At 39.3% G+C, this 24,297-nt stretch overlaps 1 protein-coding gene across 1 annotated transcript; it reads right to left on the bottom strand.

Annotated features, from left to right (window-relative positions):
• Positions 1–13,072: 13,072 nt before the first annotated feature.
• On the bottom strand, positions 13,073–17,693 carry Zbed5 (zinc finger BED-type containing 5). Its single transcript, XM_052760530.1, has one exon. The coding sequence runs from the start codon at positions 15,118–15,120 to the stop codon at positions 13,912–13,914; it is 1,209 nt and encodes a 402-aa protein (XP_052616490.1). The 5' UTR covers positions 15,121–17,693; the 3' UTR covers positions 13,073–13,911.
• Positions 17,694–24,297: the final 6,604 nt, after the last annotated feature.

The following is a 24,297-nucleotide window of genomic DNA, read 5'->3' as shown; positions in this document are numbered from 1 at the left end:
CGAATGAACAAATCTAACTTAGGCCTGACTGAGAGGCCTCACTAAGGGGAACAGCTCTCACTAATTTCTTAATCTTGGGAAATTCAGACAAAGAAAGCCTTGGGTATAGAGAACTCTGAGAAAGGATCTTGCATATCAAGGACATCTGAAGTAACATACATAAATCTTTCTCTACCTTTCACTAAAAGGGACATATAAAAGCAAATCCATGCACAGGGGATAGGCATATATCACATCTTTAAACAAATTATCAGATAGTAGTGTTAATCCCTATGTTCACAAGGCTCACTGATCTAACTCTACCCCATTATCTACAAGGAGCTGGGCTTTAAAACTCTTAAATGGCTTTCTAAACTTAGCTAGCTTCAACGTCAGCAGGGAGGGAGTACTTTTCAAATTTACAGTGCTGCCCAAAACAGGGTTTAGCAAATTATAATCTAAGGGCAAATATTTCCCACATCCTGTTTTTGTACAGCCTTTGGGAATGTTTTTATGATGGGCAGTAGTGGCGCATGCCTGTAGTCCCAGCACTTGGAGGCAGAGGCAGGAAGATCTGTGAGCTCAAGGTCAGCCTGGTCTACAGAATGAGTTCCAGGACAGCCAGGGTTACACAAGAAACTGTGTCTTAAAAAATCACCCCCTCACAATTTTTTTTACACTTTAGAAGAGTTACAAACAAAGGCAAAGAATACGTGACAGGCCAGTACCTACACAGCCTTTACATTTTCATTCTACCCTTCATCCCTGTCCTACAGCATTATGCTTAGTGAACCAGCAGCAGCAAACATCAAGTGCTGCTTCTCTCATCTGTTATGCTTGCTGATCCAACTCATAACATATTTTGCTTTCTGGTCCCATAACTTTGATCTTTGCCTAGAGATCTTAGTATCCATGGAAATAATAATACTCTCCCCAGAAAAAACTCTCCCCAGAAAACCCAAGAATGGCCTAACCTTCACTTAACTGAAAGTTTATACTATGTTGGATTATTTTGGTGGGTTTTTTTTTTCCTTTTTAGAGACAGGGTCTTTCTACACAGCCCTGGCTGTCCTAGAACTCACTATGTAGACCAGGTGGCATGTGCCACCACATCTGGCCTTATTTTGGGCTTCTTATGCCACTGGAACAATGAAAGAAAAAAGAGTTCCATTTAGCCAGGGGAAATATGGTTGCTGCTACATACCAAAAAAGAATGAAAATGGTTTGAAAGAGACACAGCCATTCACCTTGTGTTGCCAAATAGAGTGAGAAATGTTAAAAGGAGTCTTAGTAATTTATTCAAGCGGAAATACTAGGGACTCAAAAATTTCAAGATTGAGGGTTATTAATTCATTGAAAACTCAAATCCACAAAATACAGAAGGTAACACAACATAATAAATAGGTGTAGAAATAAGGCTAGAGCAACTATCAATCTCCTTTTATTTAGCACCCATCTATACATGTTAATCATTAACATTGACTTTATTTTTTTTGTTCTAGTATATATAAGTCATATTTCTAATTTTCATAATGGCTTTGTTCTTTTAAAATTATTTTTAATCATTATTCCATGTTAACATTAGGGGATTCTTTGTGAAGGTTATTTTTGAGATTTCTGTAAATCTAAATGTACTTCATAATAAAGTATTTCTTTACATATGTATGTTATGTTATGCAGACATGAATATGTACCTGTGTGTGTATTTCACTATAGTTTTTGTGGGTTCTTTTTGTTTTTGTTTTTGTTTTTTGAGACAAGGTCTTGCTATGTAGCTTGCCCAGTCTGGAACTCACTATGTAGACTATGCTGGTCTTGAACTCACAGAGATATGCCTGTGTCTGCCTCCTAAGGTCTGGGGTTATAGGTGTGCAACCATTACACCCAGTTTTACAGTGTTGGGGACTGAACCCAGAACTTCATACACTTGAGGCACTCTACCAACTGAGCCAAACCCTCAGTTATTCTTTTGGAGTAATTAAAAAATGTTTCTGAAACTTACTCTTCCAGTTTTGTTACTTTATTTTTCTTTGGAACACACGCTGTTTTATTTGTAATTTATTTATTTATTTTTGACAGTACTGAGTATTCAATCTGGGATGTTACACATGTGAGGCAAATGCTTTAACTACGAGCTACAGCTCTTGTCCCAGAACAAATATCAAGTTTTTTGTTGTTTTGAACTGGTTCAGAATGTCCTCAAAAATTATAAATCCACTCATAAGCTAAACTTGGGCTCTACAATAATAACAATAAAACTCAGTGTTATGGTTACCTGGAAAATTCAAATTTGTGGCAAGGCTCAAAGTATTTTTTCCTGTCTAAGCTCTTGAGTCATACATCCTTGGTCATCATTTCTTATCTACATTTATACCGTAACTTGTACATGCTCTTATTATTTACAAATGTCTATGTCCTTCCCTGACTAAACTATGAGTAAATTAACAAATGAAAGATATGTTCTCCCACAGTCTATTCATTGTACCAGGATATCTACTAAACTATTTTCTTTAGCCTTGCTGAAAAGTAACTTCCCCTTATACTTTTTTTAAAAAGGAAAATTCAGATACTGCTGAAATTTGGCAGTTATCACAAACCAAAAATGAAAAGTTTACCTCTTTACATTTATGAAGAAAATGCTTAAGATAAACAATCCTTGCAAAAACAATTAGAATGAAAGCAGCTTATTCTATGTTAGAGAACAAACAGATTTTTAAAAAGTGAAGAATTACTAATTTCTAAGTGGGTTTATGCCAGCCAAACATCACTCTACATTCACTGGGAGAAGAATAATAGATGGGAACACTGGCTTTGCTGCTAGGCAGATGTGACTTGGGAGTCTCAGGTTTGCTACCCATTACTGATGTGAAACTGGAAAAGCAACTTCAGCTCTCCCAGGCTACGGGAGATGCCTCCTATAATTGCTGACAATGATCTGTGCTTCCTGGTATTTATGCCCTTCTGTAATACTCTCACATCTTGAATAGGAACAGGATCATGTAGTTGACTTGTTTTGAATGACTAGAACACAGGAGAAACACAGGGGTATCAATTCTAAAACAACTGGATTATAAATAGATTGACTTGAGAGATAGGGATGTAGCTCAACAGTGTAGCATTTATCTAGCACACACAAGGTTCTGTCTCCAAACAAGACTGACTGCAGTCTTCCTGGCACTTTCACTTGTTCACCTTGATTGAGCCAGCTTAGGTATGTTGTGATCTGCCCTACAGAAGTCCACGTATTAAAGAACTTGGAATAGCTCGAGAGAAACCACATCCTGCTGACACAAATAAATGTGGAAGTACACCTTTCCCTAGTGGAGTCTCAAAACGACTACAGTCCTGGCCACACTTTCACTACCACCTTGTGAGAGGTTCCAAAGCAGAGTTTGAAGCTCGGCTGCATCTGATTCCTGACATGTTAAAAACTGTGAATCAAGGAATACTGCTGTGGCTAGAGATCACTGGCAGCGTGCTTGCCAAGCATGCATAAGGTCCTCGGGTCAATATTTTAGTATATAAATACATAAACATAAAAATTAAGCTGGACCAAAAAAACCAAACCAAACCAACCAACCAACCAACCAACCAACCAACCAACCAACCAAAAAACTCTCAAAACTTACTCTAGCTTTAAAACACCATTTTTTGTTTTGTTTTTGAGACAGGGTTTCTTTGCATAGTCTTGGTGATCCTGGAACTTACTCTGTAGACCAGGCTGGCCTTGAACTCACAGAGATCTGTCTGCCTCTGCCTCCCAAGTGCTAGAATTAAACTTTTCTTTTCTTTTTTCTTCTTCCTTTTTTTAATGTATCAGATAACAAACTTAGTTTCCTAATCTCCAAAACAGGGTTAATAGTCTACTTCACAAATGTATTAAATGCACTTACATAAAGCAATTGGCACTTAGTATATTATTGAAGAAAAAAGAATGTTATTATGAACTCAAGTCTACTCTTGCAGGCTACATTCTGTTATAACACTGTTGGTATTAAAATAATGACTTTAAATAAAGCTACAGCATTTTCCATGGTGGTTTACATAATTAGATGACTTTACTTTGGGCAGAGCAGATACTTTTTTTTTTTTGAGATTAAGTCTCATGTAGCTAAGGCTAATGTTGCACTCATCTTCCTACCTTCACCTCTTAAGTCCTACAATGATAGTGTGCTATCATGCTTGATCAATTATTACTTTCCTTTAAGAGATGAAGAAACTTAGGGTCAGAAGACTTAAGTGACTTGTTCAGGGTCTCACAGTTAGAAAATTATTAGACCTGAGAGTCACGCCTAAACCTTTTCCATCACTACTATGTAACTAACATTCAACCTTTACTCAGTAAATAAACATTAGTCATAAGGAATTATTTTATGTTCAGAATACAAAGACAGATAAGGAACTCAAAGAATCTGCTCTCTCGAAGCTGACGTTAGTGTTTATTAAGAAATAGTCAAGGTTATGTTTCAAAATATTTTGACTTGAAAATGCAATATTTATCATTAGCTTTGTCATGACTCCCTAAGGCTATTTTATAAGCAGTTATACAACACACAGCACTGGCTTGGTTTATTTCATTGACTAAATTCCAGATTGGGCTTTATATATAGACTGAACAATTTTTCATTGATTAACATAATTTGAGTTCTCAACTTCAGATCTTTTGCTTCATAAGCTTTACTCATCTCTTGGCATGTAGTTCAGTTGAAAAGAGTGCCTTTTCTCTTAAGTATAAAAATAATCAAAAGTACAACAGATACAGCCTACTCAGTAGTAATGCAGAATTTAGTGTTGGACTGATGATGAACCCGAGAACAATGTGAAAATGTTGTAACTCAGTTTACTGAGTAAGACCGAGAAGTCACTAAACTCAGAACTATACATAGATGAAAGCAAAATTCTGTACTCGTCTGGATACTGCAGGTTTCAGAGCAACCTGCTTTCTAGAATAAATACAATTTATTGTCAGAACCCTCCCTCCCAACACACACACAAGACTTTCTGAAAAGATGGTTTAATTCCTGATGACAACTGTCTGAACAAACTATGGTGCTTTGATAGATCCCATGTGCACATTTAAATGATATGCACTTCAAAAGTGAGTTACTGTTAAGGCAGAAGTATTCACTTGTGTCTCTTGGAACAGGTGCTTGGTCGAGAAAAGAAATGATGAATCAGAGTGGCTGAATGAAACTGGTAAACTCTTCAAGCACGCCAAAATCATTGCATTTTTGAAGATAATACTACAGTTGTTTCCTTCTGCTAGCCTAACAGTGTCTTTTCATTGATCATCTGGAATTAAAAAGTAATATTTGCCCTTTAAAGGTTCCTGTAAAAAGAATGAAGTATTTCCTAAGTGTTAAACAATGAATTCTCTCAATAGGTATGACTTAGTTATATAGTTTGTGAAGAATGAGTTACCTAACACCTATGAAGTGCTCTGAAATGGATGGACTAATTTTTAAAACCCTGTTTCATGTAGCAGAGAAAAGTTGTGGGATAAAGTCCTATTGTCTAACTTTATCCCATGTTCTATTATTCAGATCACCATTCCTCTTTACATAGTTTGGGCAGGGAGGAAGGAATACTTTATATGAAGCCTTGAAATCATGATTCAAGAATAGAATTTAAAAATTAAGCTTAAAATAATTCCAACAGCAAAATCTACTCCTCAAGAATTCTCAGAGGAGAGGGAGAGTAGGGAGAGGCATGGCAGCCAAGATCCAGCAGCTGTGCGGGTGAAGGGACCTAGTTAAGGTCTCTTCATGTGACAGTCATTCCTCTCACTTGATAAAAACAAAAGCAAAAGTCCTGGCTAATTTTAGATCAACTTGGCACAAGCTAGAGTCATCTGAAAGGAAGGAACTTCAGATGAGAAAATGCTTCCATATGATCTGGCCGTAAGGCATTTTTGTAATTAGTGATTGACAGGAGAGGGCTCAGCCCATTGTGAGTGGTGCCATCCCTGGGCTGGTGGTCCTTGGTTCTGTAAGAAAGCAGGCTGAACAAGCCAGGGGGAGCAAGTCAGTAAGCAGCACCCCTCCATAGCCTCTGCATCAGCTCCTGCCTCCAGGTTCCTGCCCTGTTTGAATTCCTGTCCTGATTTCCTTCGATGATGAACAGTGATGTGGAAATGTAAGCCGAATAAACCCTTTACTACACAAACTTGCTTTTTGGTCACAGTAATAGAAGCCCTAAGACAATAAAATTGGGGATTTTCATAGATTACAGGCCTGACTAGTATACTCTATTTCTCTAGGTCAAATCAGGTAATTGTTCAAGTTACACAAAGAGCCTGATATAAAAGGTGCTATACATTATGAAAAGAAACCCAAACTCAAAAACAAACAAACAAAAAACAAACAACAACAACAAAAACAAAAACCCAGCAAGTCGTAAGCCAGGAACAGTGTTGCATACCTGCACTCTCAGTAATTGGGAGGCTGGAGTAGGACAGAATTCTAGGCTAGCTTGGGCTACAAAGAGAATTCTGTGCTATCCTATCTCAAGGAAACAAAAACAGATGAGTCTCCACTACTGTGTACATTTCTCAAAGTGGTCTTTAAAGTGAAAAATCTCAGAAGTCTTTCAAGGTACCACTGTTATAAAAACTAAGCTTTTCAAGAGTACCTTGGATATGGGCCATGCTTATATTAATGGCTCCTTTAGGGGACCTATTTAAAGTTTTTGACAAAAAACAACTTTTAATGTAGAGAACTACTCAAACTACTTCTGCCTGGCAGTTCCTCTGCAAATCATGACTAAGGTGTTGTTTTTAAATTTCATCATCTTTACTGTGGTGGTTTGAATGAAAACGGCTCCCATAGGCCCATAAGGACTGTCATTATTGGAGATGTGGCCTTGTTGGAGAAAGTGTGTCACTGTGAGGTGGGCTTTGAGGTTTCAGAAGATCAAGCTAGGCCAGGTGGCTGGCTCACTTGTCCTTCCTGCTGCCTGTCCATCCAAATGTAGAACTCTCAGCTACCTCTCCAGCACCATATCTGCCCAATTGCTGCCATGCTTCCTACCATGATGATAATGGACTAAACATCTGAACTGTAAGCTACCACCAATTAAATGTTTTCCTTCATAAGAGTTGCTATGATCATGGTGTCTCATCACAGCAACAAAACCTTAACTAAGACACTAACCTTCAGCAAATTAAAGAAAATTGAATAGGTCCTTATTTGTAATTTCAATTATATAGCAAATTCAAGACTAGCCTAAACTTAAAAAAAAAAAAATCCATAGCAAGTTGTCCCACTGAGAGAAAAAGACATTTGATGATATCTATTATCAAGCCATGTTCTAATTGAGCTTCTCATCTATAAAATAGTACCAGTGGTAGTTTTAAATGGAAACACTGGTAGATGGCTAGAAAATCATGTTACTTTGGGATGGCACACACCACAGCAAAGTTGAAGAAATTCTGTTACTTCTTGCTTTCCTTCTAGACCATCATGTTAAGATGGATTTTGCTTATAACAGAAATCACAACTAAAACTCTTTTGGACATTAAAAAGCATTTATTAGTCTAGTTGACTTTAAAAAAAATGAAAGCAAGGTAGTGATCAAGTGTGATTTGGTTAAGGCCCAAGTTTTAATTTCTTATCAATTTTTTTGGCTTTGCATAGGTGTTAAGCTATGGTGCCACAGTATTCTAGCACACAGGATATTTATCTCTTCCTTAAGTAAAGAAATATTTTCTAACTCCCCTAAATATTGTCTTTGCTTTTCACTAGCCTGTATTGAGCCACACACTATTCCTGTAGCTAGAGTAATACTCTACCTTAATTTCTTTCAAATAGTGGGTTAAAACCCCCAAATGAATCAGTCTTAGCCATCATTTAATAAGTTAAATACAGAACTTTATATAAATCTAGAGAATGCTCCTCACATATGCCAAATTAGGGCTGTTAGGGAACTTTAGTATATACACACAGAGAACATAATGTAAAATGTTTCTTCTTGTGGATTGGGGCAAAGAACACTCTGGAAACTACATTATGATCTTGTGGTAATTTGAATGAGAATGGCTCCCATAGGCTCATATATTTGCATGCTTAGTCCCCAGTCAGTGAACTATTTAAGAAGGATTAAGAAGTGTGGCCTTGTTGGATGAGGTTTGTCATTAGGGGTAGGCTTTGAGGCTTCATAAGCCCACACCAGGCCCAGTAACCCCCTCTCTGTCTACAGATCAGGATGTAAAACTCTCAGCTACTGCTCCAGTGCTATGCCTGCTTGTCACTCTGCTCCCCACCATGATTATGGACTAGCCTTCTGAAACTGTAATCAAGTCTCCAATAAAATGCTTCCTTTTATAAGTTGCCTTGGTCATGGTATCTCCTCACAGGAATAGAATAGTAACTATGACAGATTTATGCTCTACCAACTGAGGATGCATAAGATGGAAAGATAACTGGACCTAACTGCACACATTTTAGCCTGTCCTTAAATGTTTCCCAAATTTCAAAGCATGTCTCCCTCCCTCAAAACACTTCGTTCTTTCCAGTCAGTATCCATGAAAGGGCAATTTGTTAATTTTATCATTTGATTGATGGAAAGTATTATGGTAAAAGGATAATTGAAAAAGGTTAGCTTTGTGAGTTCAAGGTCAGCCTGGTCTACAGAGTGAGTTCCAGGACAGCCAGGGATATGAAGAGAAACCCTGTCTCAAAAAACAAACAAACAAACAAAAATTTTTAGGTTTATTAATTTTATGTGTTTGAATGTTTTGCCCACATGGATAGAAGTATATATACCACATGTATTCCTGGTGCCCACAGAGGTCAGAAGAGTTGGATCCCCTGGAACTAGAGTTATAGATGGTTGAGAGCTGCCATGAGGGTGCTGGCAGCTGGGTCCTCTGCAAGAGCAACAAGTGCTCTGAACAGCTGAGACACACACACACACACACACACACACACACACACACACACACACACACACACAAAACCTTTAAATTTCAAATAACTGAGTCCCTAATCTTTATTTGGGCTTAAAATTTGATCATATCTTATAAAACTTTAGAAATCACTTCAGTTCAATCCTTTTTTTTCAAGACAGGGTCTCGCTCTGTAGATCAGGCTGGCCTCGAACTCACAAAGATCTGCCTGCCTCTGCCTCCCAAGTGCTGGGATTAAAGGTGTGCACCCCACCACCACCCGGCCAGTTCAATACTTTTCATTTAAAAAATTAACTAAAACCTAGAGAGGCATGAACTTAAATGTAAGACAGTTAATTAGTTATGGAACACAAGTCTCTTGATACCTACTTTAGAATTCTTTCCACTGTGCTAATTAACAGTAGTCAGTTATAGTAACTTAAAAAAAAGAAAGAAAAGAAAGAAAGAAAGATAGATGAAGCAGTTCCACAGGTACATTTCCAAAGCTGATGGACCATTTTGTAAATTGTAGGTGAATTACATTTTAGGGAATAAAACAATCTTAAGGCAATAGGGAGTTTTTCCAATGAAATGCTGCTTTTGAAGCTCTTGAAATACAGACTAGTTTCTCATCCTGTTTAAGGAAGGCTTTATGAATTGTATTTCACCTTTTTTTTTTTTTTTTTTTTTTTTTTTTGGTTTTTCGAGACAGGGTTTCTCTGTGTAGCTTTGCGCCTCTCCTGGGACTCACTTGGTAGCCCAGGCTGGCCTCGAACTCACGGAGATCCGCCTGGCTCTGCCTCCCGAGTGCTGGGATTAAAGGCGTGCGCCACCACTGCCCGGCGTATTTCACCTTTTAACTAGAAAATTCAATCCACTTTTCTATGATCAGAAGTTTGGTAGGGTAGTGGTGGCGGCACATGCCTTTAATCCCAGCACTCAGAAAGCAGAGGCAGGTGGATCTCTTAGTTTAAGGACACCATGGTCTATAGAGCAAGTTCCAGGCCAGTCAGAACTACACAGAAAAATCCAGTCTTGAAAAAAAAAAGAAAGGAAGGAAGTTGCTGCTGGGGATGGTGATGCACACCTTTAATACTAGCACTCAGGAGGTAGAGGCAAGCAAATCTCCATGAATTTGGGGCTAACATGTCTAAAAACAGAGTTCTAGAACAGCCAGGGATACACAGAGAAACCTATCTCAAAAGAACAAAAAACAAAAACCAAACAAACCAAAAAGAAATGTGTTGAGTTTTATAAAAGAACAAAAAACAAAAACCAAACAAACCAAAAAGAAATGTGTTGAGTTTTATAAATGACCATAAGAAAACTCGACTACCACTGTATTTATGTGTGGATATAAGTCAAGATTAAAATGGAACAATCCTCATTAAGAAGTCTAAGTAATTTTAACTATTTGAAACACAGAGATTACAAGATAAAGTCCTTTGGGGTTGAACACATCTGAGCATCACTGCTTGATAGGCAGGGTAGCTGTCATTGATAGTGCCTTGAAGATACCATTTAGACCCCAAGTAGATACTCTATTAAGTCAAATGACATTTATTTCTTCTTTCAACATTTCTTTTTTGTGTGGAAAGTTATCAGTTATCAGATAGTGGCTTCCCTCTGGCTTGAGAGGCTCCTGTGCTCAAGGATGCTGTCTGGCACAATAACCAAAAGGCTTGTAAACAGTCAAGAAAGGGAGACTGGCAGTGTTGCCAACTTTAGTTTTTATAGAACAGACAGCCAATTGTGAAGGGCAAGAAGTATTTAAACATAGAGAGAAAGAGTCTTCTCTCTGGGGATTTGGTTAGAACTAAGAGATTAGAGCATTTTAGAAGAAGTTGTGGTGTGGGAGTCAAGTCTATCATCCAGCCGGCATCAGACCATCTTTACATGCATGCTAAGAGCTCATTCTCCCTAGTTATGCATGTTCGTCAAAATACAAGGGGCCAGATAGGTTTTGGAATTCTTGAGTTGGTATCAAGTTGGGCAAGGTCAGCCTTAGAGATCCAATAGCAGGTAACAGGGTCCTAGTTAATGAGACTGAATTTAAATAGAAGAAACCAGACTGCCAAAAAAAAAAAAAAATGTGGTTCAGGAAAAGAATATATTTGAAGAGTGGGACATCCTGGAGAGAGACTTAATCAAGCTCAGCATACAGAGTCTTTAATTACCAGATTTCAGGACAAGACAGATGCAGACTCGGCTCTGTGCATGTTTCTCAAACTGGGGCATGTTTAATACTAGGTGTGTTCATAGAATGTACAGTATGTATGGGAAACTATGATGCACTTTTGAATACTTAATTTTATATTACAGTGATTTATATTTTTTTTTTACAAGAAAATAAAGTTATAGTTTAAATTAGATGGTCCATTTTGGATTAATTTAAAAAAAACATTTCAAATGTTCAGATTTTAGGAGGGAATGTTGTGCTGAATTATAAAGTCACTGTTTTTCTTTGAAAAGTCTGAAAGGCAATGACAGAGAAAAGTATCATCTTTAAGAAAGACTAAACTTTTGCCATTTGGTGTGACCTTGCTCAAGTCCAAGTCTTAGCGTTGTTACAAACATTAATCATAAACAACAATTTACTGAGGTGACAGATAGACAGATGTTTAATAAGCTGACAAAGGCAGGAGTAGGGGAGAACCTGGACAGAAGTGCTTCATTTTGCCTCATATCAAAATATGTTTTCTGGCTTAGACAACTATTGAGTCTCTTAGTGAATTATTAAGTCAAATTTATTTGGGAACATGATATAGTAGAGGACATATGCCATACACCTATTCTGGGTCACAGTCTTTAAACACAGAAAATCACCCTGAAAGCTAATTTTAAAAATGAATTAACTGAGTTGGGTGGTAGTAGTGCATACCTTTAATCCCAGCATTTGGGAGGCAGAGGCAGGAGGATCTTTGTGAGTTTGAGGCTAGTCTGGTCTACAGAGTGAATTCCAGGACAGCCAATGTTACACAAAGAAACCCTGTCTAGGGACCCCTCCCCAAATAAAATAAGATAAATAAAAAAGAATTAAAAGGAAATTTAACAAAGTTCAGAATGCTATAGTCAAACATTTAGTTAAGTAGTAGGATGGATGTTTGAGCCCAAGTCATTTTACCACAATTTGCCAAAACAGGAGAATAAATGTTTCAGTAAGTGAGATTAAATAATGACTATTTGTAGGAGCTCTTGAATCCAGGAGCAACACAAAATATTTAACAGAATTGGTTACCAATGTTATATGACATGACAAGGGAAAAGTAGTCCAGAGACAGCAAGTCAACAAGGAATTTTTTATAGTACTCCAAGAATAAATTAACAGCCTTAATAAATTAAGTTAGCTATCCAAGTATTTTACACAAAAAGTCTCATTAATTTAGGCTAAAGCACAATGGAATTTGCAATAATCTAAGAAGAACTGAGAAAATATCTGAAGTATTCATTATTTCTTCCCCTTTCCCTCTGTAGTTCAGAGTGTATCAAAGTGATAGGACATTCCTCAATAACTTCCGCAGAAGGGTCATACTGAATTCTAGCTAACAGAGTACCTGAACCACAGCCAAAAACCCCCAAACTTGATGTACATGTCACCATATCAGCCAGTGAAGTAAGAAATCTCCATTTCCATTTGTTTTTGTTTTTTTTTTTTTTTTTGTTGGCTCTCCTTCACTATCCTCCTCCTCCTCTCCTTTTTACTGAACTTTAGTAAAGGCTTTTGCCAGATAATGAAGGTAGAGAGCTGGGTAAGACCCTCTAAAGGATCAGCCCAGTAACATTTGAAATCACAAGAGACTACACATACACACACACGGAGTATACAACAGGATAAAATAGGGTGAAAACTGAAATATATAGAAAGAGCCATCCTGGCAAATTAAGTCATAGTATTGAAAAGTAAGTAGAAGTCACCAGGAAGCAAGATGTGGATGACTGAGTTTTTGAAACCTGAAAGCATGAAATTGCTGTTTTTTAGGGAATGGAATGACATTTCATAGAACTGGAGGGTTGTAGGGCAAACATGGATAGAAAAAGGGTAGGAACTACATTCTAAAGTGCTACACTAAGTAAGGAACTAGAACTTTATTTTATGGATCATCATTTCCCAGTTGTGACTATGGAACCCTTTGAAATTTACAATGTAAGAAATAATAGCAATGATGTTTGAATTTTTGACTTAGTTTCTTAAAATTCCAATACTAGAGATGAAGTAAACAATCTTTTATTTTCATCTTACATTACCAAGAGACATCCAAAACCCTCCAATTTCAATGAGAACAGTGTTTTTGTGTCTTTTTACCACATATTCGTTTAATATTAGGTGTAATATTGCTAAGTCGGATCCGCATATGAGGTGCAGCATCAAGTCTTTTCCTGTATTTGGTTTTTGTTGCAGCATAATATGAAAACCCTGTTTCACACAGGTGCATTGTTGCAAAAGGAAGGAGCACACGAACAGCACGTCCTGCAACGTTCGGGTATTCATGAATTAGGCTACTCCAAAAATCATCTGAAAGTTTGAAAAAATCACTGAAAGTTTGTTTCACTTGGGAATCAGATGTTAAATCAATCAGGCTCTCATAGTCTTGTGCTACTAATGAGGCTGGTTTAACAGTTACTGTAAATGGATTTCTAACCCAAGCATTATTCTCACTTGTTATAGGAAAATATTTCAAAAGAGTAGAGTGCAAACCCCTTAGATGCTGCACAATAGCACCACAAATATCTTTATCAACTGTAGAATTAATTTCAGTCAAAAAGTCACCGAGTGTAGGAAAACAATCAAAGTTTTCTTCTTCTACAGATGAGGCCCAAAACTCCAATTTTCTTAACAATGACGAAATTTTATCAAACACTGTAAACACTGTTATATTCTTTCCTTGCACTGACAGATTAACCTCATTTAATTTAGTAAAAATGTCAGCAAGATAAGCAAGTCTTAGCAGCCAAGATGAATTTGTTAAGCAACCAGATAGTCGAAAAGCAGAATCCATAAAAACCAACAGTTCGTGCCGAAGCTCAAAAAGTCTTAAAAGAACTTTACCTCAGGAAAGCCACCTTACTTCTGTATTCAGAAGAAGTGCTGTGTGCTGAGCACCCATTTCTTCACATAAAATTTTTAGTACCCAGGATTGACGTGGTCGAGCTTTGATGTAATTGATAATGTGTACTGCTTGATCTAGCACACTTTTTAGAGATGTAGGCATTATTTTAACTGCTAATGCATGTTGATATAATAAGCAGTGACTACTGGTACTTTTTGGAGCTACATATTTTATCAAGGTGACAGCCTCAGCAATTTTCCCATCCACTGCCCTAGAAGCATCACTGCAAACATCAACACATTTTTTCCATTCAATTTCATATTTCTGCATAAAACTGTTGATGCAGTTGAATATTTCTTCACCAGTTGCATTACTCTGCAAAGATTCACATAAGAGTAGGTCCTCCTCAATAGACTTATTAAACCTATAACGAATAAACACAAGCAGCACAGCAAGTCCTGAAATATCAGCTGATTCATCTAGTTGCAGTGAAAACCCATCACAAATTTTCAGTCTACAAACAAGCTCTTCTTCAATGTCAGCAGCTAGATCTTTAATTCGGCGTGCCACAGTACTGTTTGAGAGTTGTACCGCATCTATTTTTTTACTATACTGTTCATCAAACATCCGCATCACTACATCTTTTGCACAAGGTTTGATAAGCAATTCTCCAATAGTATGAGCCTCTCCACTCAGGGCTATGTGGTAACTTACATTGTATGATGCTTCTGTAGCACTTTCATTATCTGTATTGACAGTCTTAGGTGCTGGAGGTTTATTGTTTTCAGGTGAATCAAGATACTGCTTGAAAAAGCTGATGTCTTTGTCTTTATATGCAATATGTTTAGTTTCTAAATGTCTTCGAAGCTTACTAGGAGCTAAAGAGCTATTGGATAAAATCTTCTTACATAATATGCACTGAGCATTAGGTACATCTCGATTTCCAAAGTGAGTAAATCCAAAGGACAAATAACTTTCATCATATTTTCTTCTTTTTATTTTCTTACTAAATGTTCCTATTTTATTGGAATTGGACGTGAAATTGACCCTGGAAAGCTCACCTTCTGGTTTTATAGAAACTGAAGACTGCAATGGTTCATCTTCACTTTGTACTACTCCAAACTTTGAACTGTCTGATTCAGAAACAATTTGGTAACAAAATGATTCTGCTTCTTGTTTAAGACTTCCTTGTTTCAGCAAAAGATCCATGGGTAACGAGTTTGTGGTACAAAATGTGGTTAATTTAGACTTAACACCGAGTATCACAAATGTTTTGAAATTGTAAAACAAGAAACAAAGATGAGAGAAGATATATAGCAACACATCAGTTAATTCATAAATGCTGCCTATGCATCACTTTGAAGATGGAACATCACTTGTTCTTTTATCAGGTGATCTCTCATTCGACTTCTGGTACTCTCAGGTATGGCACACCTTTCTTAAAGGCAGATTATCACATAAAAATAAAAACTACAGAAATGAGTTTAGTAGTCAAGCTTACATTCAAATCAACTTATATTAAAACTATAAAGAAAATTATTGCTAGTATTATTTTTTTCTCTCAAAACACTCAGAGAATATTAACATACTAAAAATAACTGGGAACTATTAGGCTACGAAATAAGAATGAGTTCATATGTTATTTATTTATTTATTTATTTATTTATTTATTTATTATGTACACAGCGGAGGGCACCAGATCTCATTACAGATGGTTGTGAGCCACCATGTGGGTACTGGGAATTGAACTTAGGAACTCTGGAAGAGCTGTCAGTGCTCTTAACCTCTGGGCCATCTCTCCAGCCCCTCATATGTACATTTTTAAAGAAGAGCTCTTTAGAAACATCTTTAGGAATCCTTCCATGGCAAGGGTTGGTAAACACTTAAGACCATACAGTAAAAATGCTTGCTTTGTGGGTCATACAGGCTCTGTTGCAACTATTCAACTCTGTAGTTATAACACAACAGATTAAAGAATGGGTGGGTGTTCCAATAAAACTTTAAGTACCAAAACAGACTGTGTGGCCTATAATTTACCAACCTTATCTCATAGTAGATAGTATCTTAGAATTGCTTTTATCTTTCTGATAACCACTGCCATTAGATGCATTAAATGTTGATAGTATTATGTATCAGAAGTCTCCCTTCAGGTCTGCAACAATTCTAATAAGCTATATTGAAAACACAGTGTTCCAGGACTGAGAATTCTAGTGTATCCTAAGCATTATGTATTTACAATGAAGAATAAACTACAAGCCAAAAAGTAGATACTACTTCTCTAGACTTAAAAGTACATATCTATTTACATTATCTTAAAGACTTTTTTTTAAAGTAATGCACATTGTTACTAATTACTGACTACTGTTGTGTTAGAGGTAATAATCAAAATCTTAAGAAAATATAAACTTACTTTAATAGGTTTTTCTCTCGTGTAATAAAAGAAACACAAAAGTAATGTGACCATTTAATGAATACTGTTTTCTAGTTTTAAACTAAATTTGTAAGCTATACAGATTGATCCCATTGATTTTAAACTTCATGTGGTTACAAATTAAGCTCTCTCTCTTCCTTTTAGACCCTCAAATCAAATGGTTTTCCTGTTAATAGCTAGTAGGTAAGATACCTGAACAATGAACACTTCTTTCTGCAATCACTTTCTCCAACTTGATAGCTTGAAATGCAGATTCTTCAAAAGAATAAAATTAAAGGATAGGGTGGGAATGGGAGTAACCAGAAGCCTAGAATAAGAAAGGTTAAAATTAGGCACTGTGACAATCAGAACTATAAACTTCCACTATGAACATTCATCATATTTTAAATAGTCAACACAAACGATTCTTCACTGCAGTGCAGCTCTTGGATATAAACAGACTGTGCCTACCAGGTAGCTAACATGCTAATATTTTCATTTTACTTACTATTCCTGCAGTTTCCCTGCTTTGAAATGCTTCTTTACCCACTGACAACACAGAAACATTTAGGGGGAAAAACAAACAAAACTAAGCCTATTTTTAAGAAGTACAGCCCCATTTCAATATCTCTAAAACTAAGCACTGAATCTAAAATGAAATCATACAGGCAAGTGTTACATGACATATACCATTACGATAACCAAATTCTAACCCCAATCTGACAACTAATGCTCACTGAGTGAGTGTTTATTACTTTCTGTGAGCTGTTAGGATCTGTGCTGAATTCCTCACAAAGGTTAATTCATCCAATTGTCAAAAACCTGGGAATGTTAATGACTGTACTTTAGAGAAAGACAGAGTTGTTACCTGCTAGGTTAATACATTTTGTTAGTGAAGAATCAAGAACTGAGCCCCAGAAGTTTGACTGTACAGCCCATGTGCTTCACCATTACTTGTGAGTTTTCCTCTACTTCATCAAGCACCACAACCATCTGGTACTAAGAGTTTGTGTGTGCAGAAACAGATTACCAGCATGTTGCAACTGCCAGAGGCGGCAATCTTAAACTGGGCAGCAGTTATAAAATCCATTCCTTAGCAGTGGCCTCTCTTTTCAGCCTTGATTTGAATTTGGCAAACATAAAACAAAAAAACCGAAAACAAAACAAAAACATTTCATGGAACCAATAGTTCACCATAAAATTCGGACCCCTCCTCCCCTTGTTGTCAAGTGGGCAGAGAACAAGTAGCTTCCTTTTCTTAAAGCAGCACCTCATGCCTTTCTCTTCAGAGGTACATCCCGCCAACTCTTGAGGACAAATAACCTGTGCTCCTAAGTTTCCAGTTCACTCCCTTTGGACTGAACTGAGAGGTAAGCAGTCCTTTCACCCTTTGCCTTCGCCGTGGGGCTGCTGTCCTAGGTGTGAACAGTGTCTCCTTGAGGGGCGGGAGCACAGGCCAATCACGAAGGCTAGGAAGCAGGAGGGGCCAGGCATCTAGGCCGGGACCTACAAGCTTTTCGACCCAGTCACCTTGCCCCGCGGCCAGGGACAGCCATCCCTCAGTGACTTGTCGGGAGGTCACAGGTGTGCGCGGCCCGCAGACCGCCACGCCCCCGGAGGCTCGCGTCCCGTCGCAGCCCACTCCTGCCAGAGGATGTCTCTCGCCCCAGGATGTCACCTGTGCGGTCGACGTGAAGTCGTGTCAACACCCGACCCCTTTCCATTTCATCAGCCTACTGTCTCGGCCGCGGCTGGGCTGCAGCGCGGCGCCACGGTCCCCAGCCCAGCACGAGACCGCCATCTTAGACAGCAGGCTAGCGGCCATTTCAGAGCGGCCCACTCGCCGGCGGCTCTGCTCCTCACCTTCAGCGAGGCCAGAGCCGGGTCTAGAGCCAGTCGTCGCGGACTGGAGGGAGGAGGGAGGGATGAAAAACAAAACAGAGGGGGGGAGGATGCGGGACGGGGTGATGCTGTCAGCTCGGGGATACCGCCTAGGGCACCTCTAAGGGTTCCGATTCCCGGCTAGCGCCGTGCTGGGCCTGGAAACCCTTTGAGTGCTCCGCGGCGGCTAGACGCTACGGTCTGCGGGAGCGACTTCGCCGCCGTCCAATCAGCGCCAGAGCTTATCCCTGCCACCAATCCGCGCTGAGCAGTAAGGCGGGACTAAGGGCCCAGGCTTGGTTGAGGCGCGGAGTGGGCTGCTAGCGGCTGAGCGGAGTCCGGGAGAGCCCGGCTGTAGTATGCGGAGCCATTGTTCTCCGAGTCCCGGTCCGCCGTGGTTGGCTCAGCGCTGGTTCAGGAGCGGGTTCCCGGGCTTCGCCAATTCCACCTGGGTGATGCCGTCAGATCGGCGGAGGCCCAGGGCGGCATTCCCCTCGGCTCAGGGGTCCTGCGCGGGTGGCGCTGAGAGGTGTGGATCGGGAACTCGCGAGCCTGAGCTGTTGGATCTCAGCAACTTCTCCAAGGCCCTACCTACGCCGTGACCCGGACACGCAGTACCAGGAAGCGGGGAGGAAAACTCGCTTTCTCCACTGTGTATCATTCTTGACCGTGGCAGTCAGGGGTTCAGGCCCTGACAAGGTCAGGTCTCCCAGGTGGCCAAGGTGTGGAACGAAAGAGAAAGTTCCTAGACCTCTTCTTTTTCTGAGGTGCCCCTCACAGTTACCAGCTTGTTCCTGAACCCTCCGTTGGTGGGCTGCAACGTTTGGATGTTTTAAGCCATCCATCTTCGTCCTCCCTTTTCCCCAAAAGGGCATGGTTAGGATTGAGGCTGTGTGCGCTCTTCACTTTGGTATCGTGTGGCATCCCAGTAGACCCGAAGGCATTCCCTAGATTGACACCTTGAAATAGATAATACTTTGTGTGTGAAAGTACAAGTAGTACTAGATAGTGGGTCCCATTATTTACAAAATTTTGGCCTTGTGAGACTTCACAGAAATGGCTGAAGGTTGGATTGTTTCAAACCCTGCACCAACGACAGAAAATTCTCAATTTGGAGTTAACACCAAGGACATCTGTTTTTCTTAAACATGCTCGTTCAACTTGTGATCAAGCATCTTCATATGGCGAAAGAAGCCTAACTCTTAATAATCGTTTTCAGGACTGAGTGAAGTTGTCTAGCTTCAGTATAATTTTGGAATAATATTTTACATTTACATAATATGCTTCTAATCTAAACTTCACATACCTGATTTGTATCTTTGTAAACTGGAAAAAACTCAAAATTAGAACAATGGGAAGAATATTTAATCAATTAAACATGTTAATAAACAAGATTCTATAATGTTCTTAAAACATACAGATGGTTTTCTGTCATTGCTTTGTCAAATTATTATAAAACGTTGGTTACGAGATAAATACAAGCAGTATATGACTCAGCCAATAATGATAATAGCTAATATTTATTGAATATGCTAAAGGAGCCAGAGGCTGTTTTATGTACTTTTAAATATATTAACTCTTTCTCGTCAGAAGTCTATGATCAGATCTTATTTACAGGGAAGGACATTGAGCATAGAGAAATAAATTTTGCAAATTTGTCCAAGTAATAGACTGTGTTAGGTTCAATTTTAGTTGTGGGAATCACAAATTATGCTTGTGGGCATGTATGCATTCATGCAAAGTTAATTTATATTAGAAGACTTGTAAGGTTACAGTAATATATCAAGTAAGAAAGTGGAGCCTCACTTTTAAAAAGGAACTGAAAGCTGGTGTGTTGGCACATATTTGAAATCCCAGCACTGAGAAGGCCGAGGAAAGAAGATTCTCACCAAGACTGAGAAGTGTCAGGGTTACAAAGCAAGACCTTGTTTCGAAAATGTGGAGGGAGGGGTAGGAAGATAATTCAGTAAGGTGCTTGTAGGAAAGGGCTAGTGTGAACATCTGAGTTTAGTACCCAGCACCAATTTAAGAAGCGAGGCATAGTGACACATTTGTAATCTCAGAGCTGGGGAAGGCAGATTCCTGAGGCTTTCTGACCTGGCAGTCTAACCTAATTGGCAAGCTCAAGCCCCCAGTGTCTTTTATTTACTTGTTTGTTTATTTATTTATTAGCGAAGGCTGGCCTTGAACTCACAGAGATCTGCGTGGCTCTGCCTCCCAAGTGCTGGGATTAAAGGTGTGCACCACCACGGCCCTGGTTTAATTTTTTATAGAGAGATGAAGAGAAGATATGAAAGAAGAGAGAAAGAGGGGTCGAGGGGTGCACATGAGGGAGAGACAGAGAAAGATGGGCAGAGTTCTTCCTTAAGGAGAGGCTTCTACCTCAGGATGCAGGGCGGGCTCCAAGGGGCAGGATCAGAATATTAGCAATGTCTGACTGCAGGCCAGAAGAAGGCACTAGATCTCATTACAGATGGTTGTGATCCGCCATATGGGTGCTGGGAATTGAGCTCAGGTCCTCTGGAAGAACAGCCAGTGCTCTTAACCACTGAGCCATCTCTCCAGCCCTAAGATCCCAATGTTTTAAGAAAGAAGATGGGAGGACTGGAGAAATGGTTCAGAGGTTCGGAGCACTTGTTGCTTCTGCAGATGACCTGGGATTGATCGCCAGCATCCATCTGGTGGCTCAGTTCCAGGGAATCCAACAGGCACACATGTGGTGCACATACACACATGCAGGCAAAGCACTCATACACATAAAGTAAAAGAAACTTTAAAAAACAAAAAGCAAACCAAAATTCCAGAGAAGAAAAGAAACAAGATGGCTCTGGAAGAACAATATCTGAGTTTAATCTCCTAGATGTACACATACACCCACACCCACACACAGACAAAAAAACCCTGTGATCTGGGCTCAAGTAAAATCATCACCAAAACAATGACAAGAACTTGGTTCCTGTAGGAAGTCTGAGATGGCAATTCTGTTGATCTTGGTTGTGATTAGATTGCACTGCAGGTAAATTCTCCAGAAGAGATGATGAGCCAAGAAGCTTTGAATCCAGTATTGTAGGTCAGTGTCTCATTCTGGGCCTGATGATGCCTATCTCTCTCAGCTAATAGATGCCCTGAAAGGGCATGCCTGCTACCCAGATAGATCCTGAAAGAGTTGACAGCTAGAGACCATCTTTCCCAAACAATGCAGTGTGTCCTTTCTTGAAGAAAGACTGGCGTGCTGCACCTCCATTTCTATCAGAACCTGTAACACTTGTTTTTGTTTGAAACAGAGTTTCTCTGTGTAATAGCCCTAGCTGTCCTGGAACTTGGTTTGTAGACCAGGCTGGCCTTGAACTCACAGAGAACCACCTACCTGTGCCTCCCAACTGCTGGGATTAAAGGTGGCATGCACCACCACTGTCCAGTTTCAGAATCTGAAACATTTAACAGTGATAATACAGTTTCATTATTTCTATGAACATTATCATTAGCATTATGCTTTCTCAGTTTTTGACATCTATGAAAATTGGTAAGTAAAGGCTACTTGTGTAGTGACCACATGTATAAGATTGGTTTATTGGTATTAGATTTGCCAAAGTTATAGAAATGCTCATAAAGAGTTCACTGACTAAGATATTACTACATTTGTAATCATAGTTTCAGATGTCTAAGGAAACTTAATTAGTTGAATATATAAATAACATTAAATATTTAAGAAATATTTAGTTAAGCTTGTGAATTAGATCATAGCAAAGTATAAGTGGAAGTGTCCGTATTTTATGATTATGAAATTTAAAAACATATAGTATTTATATGTTAAACTTAAAGACCTAAGAAGTAACCATTACATAAAGTTTAACATATTCTGACTGTATTAATGACCAAACAAATCATGTCAAATTATTATTAGGTATTTAAGTAGCTTATATTCCCTCCAGAGACTTGCACTATTTCTCTCATATTCATTTATATGTATTCACCCATACACATAAGTGGTAAGTAAGTAAAATATTTAAAAATTTTATATTCTTTTAAAACCCTACACTGGTAAACTTGGTACACATCAGTCTTTCTTGACTCATTTTACATCTCCTACAGATATAGGCATCAAGTTGTTACTTTCCATTAGTGTTTTTGTTGTTAGTTTTTAATTTTATGTGTGTGGGTGTTTTGCCTGCATGTATGTCTGTGTACCACTCTCATGCTGTTAGACCCCCAAATCTTGGGTCTCAAGTGGGTGCCCCAAGAACCCAGACTCCGGTCCAGTTGATGCAATAACAAGAGGTGTTTATTGATGCGACTGTACAGTGTGGCAAACTCTGCTCCAAAGAGCAAGAGTCGCGTCTATTGCAATCACATGGGCACTTTTAAAGGAAAAACCCACAAAAGCCATAAGATTACAATTTCCATACAACTTCGTTTCACAAGATCATGGTCTGATTACAGAGTGGGTACAGTCACGTCTGCATGTACATTCTTCCCAAAACCTCAAGGGGAGTATCAGGGCAGGAGTGGAGTTTACACAAAGGTCACAGTGGTCCTTCCTGGAACATTTGCAACTATCCCAGTCACAGTTGAGCACATCTCTTAACAGAGATCTCTTTACATTGTTACATTGTTGCAGGGGTAGTTGAATAATGGCTGAGTCAGGTTGCCCTTGGAACTAGTTTTCTTTTTAGTTCCTTATTCTCCTGGGGCTTGGAGGGTGTAAGCCTGAAGGGATAGGGTCTTTCAATGCCTGGTGCTTATAGAGGCCAGAAGTGTTGGAGTCACTAGAACTGGAGTTACAGATGGTTGTAAACAGCCAGGTGGGTACTGAGAATCAAACCTGGGTCCTCTGTAAGAGTAACCAATGTTCTTAACCACTGAGCCATGTCTCTGTAGTGATATTTTGTTAGTGCTTTAACAAATAAATCTTGCCTGGACATCAAAGTGTGGAGCTAGCCACTAGAGGCCAGGCAGTGGTGGCACACACCTTTAATCGCAGCAGTTGGGAGGAGGAAACAGGACATGATATGGCTGGGTGGAGAGAGGAAGTGATAAGGTGGGCTGGAGACAGGAGCTTGGCCTCTTTTAGGCTGAGGATTTGATAGAGGTAAGAAGTCTCTCTAGTGGCTGGCTCCTTTACTGATTTTTCAGCATTTTCTCCAATATCTGGCTCCATGATTTTATTATTAAGACCAATTAGGATTTGTGCTACATGTCTCCAGCCCTCTGTTAGTGTTTTTAGTGTTCATCCTCTTCCTTCTGTCCTCTTACATGTTCCCTAGACCAGGCTCAAGAAGAACTTTTCAAAATTACATTTATTCCTTGTGTGTGCCTGAACGTCTGTGTGCACTCCCAGCTTCTAGGTTCAGTCCCTAGCACTACATAAACCAGGTGTGGTGGCGCATGCCTATGATCCCAGCATTCAGGAGGAGGCTATAGCAGGAGGGTGGCCAATTAGAGTTTCTAGGCTATGTATTAAGACCCTGAACAAAAACCACCAGCACAAATTCATCAGTAGGGGCATGGGGAGATCCTATGACTCGATGTCTGTTTTACTCTATGTCTATTGATAAGCCCTCTCTTCATGACAGTGTAATGGTCTAGACCTCCCAAAACGTCTTAGGAGAGAGAACATTCTTTCCAGCAGCATTAGAAGAACGGCTCCCAGAAAGGACTTTAATTTTAGGTTATGTTTGTGAACTAAATAGTTGGCATGGCCACCTTGGGCACTATCTCCTTCTCTCTCTGCCTCTGCCTCTCTCTCTGTCTCTCTCTCTCTCTGTGTTTAAAGACTTATTAATACATTCATACTCCTCCCCTTCTCTGTGTGTGTGTTTGTGTGTGTGTGTGTGCGCGTGTGCGCGCGTAAGTGTTTGCAGAGGCCAAAAGAGGGCATCAGAACCCCTGGAGCTGGAGATACAAGGCAGTTGTGAGCTGCCTGACATGAGTGCTGGGAACCAAACGGGTCCTCTGCAAGAGCAGCATGTGTTAGCTGCTGAACCATCTCTTGAGCTCCTCTCCTGTTTTGAGGGCAGATTTATTCTCATCCACCACTCAAACCCCATGGAATAGATGAGGGGCTGTGCCTAAAAGGAAGTAATTCTGGAAAGAAG

The sequence above is a fragment of the Peromyscus californicus genome, unplaced genomic scaffold, assembly GCF_007827085.1.
Source record: "Peromyscus californicus insignis strain IS unplaced genomic scaffold, ASM782708v3 Scaffold_4__1_contigs__length_199733344, whole genome shotgun sequence".
NCBI lineage: Eukaryota > Metazoa > Chordata > Mammalia > Rodentia > Cricetidae > Peromyscus > Peromyscus californicus.
The sequence above is the reverse complement of the archived record's forward strand: the minus strand, read 5'-3'. Positions and strand labels throughout refer to the sequence as shown.

Bases quoted from the DNA above. Each gene is read 5' to 3' on its own strand.
- Zbed5 (XM_052760530.1), bottom strand. From the start codon at position 15,120: ATGGATCTTTTGCTGAAACAAGGAAGTCTTAAACAAGAAGCAGAATCA.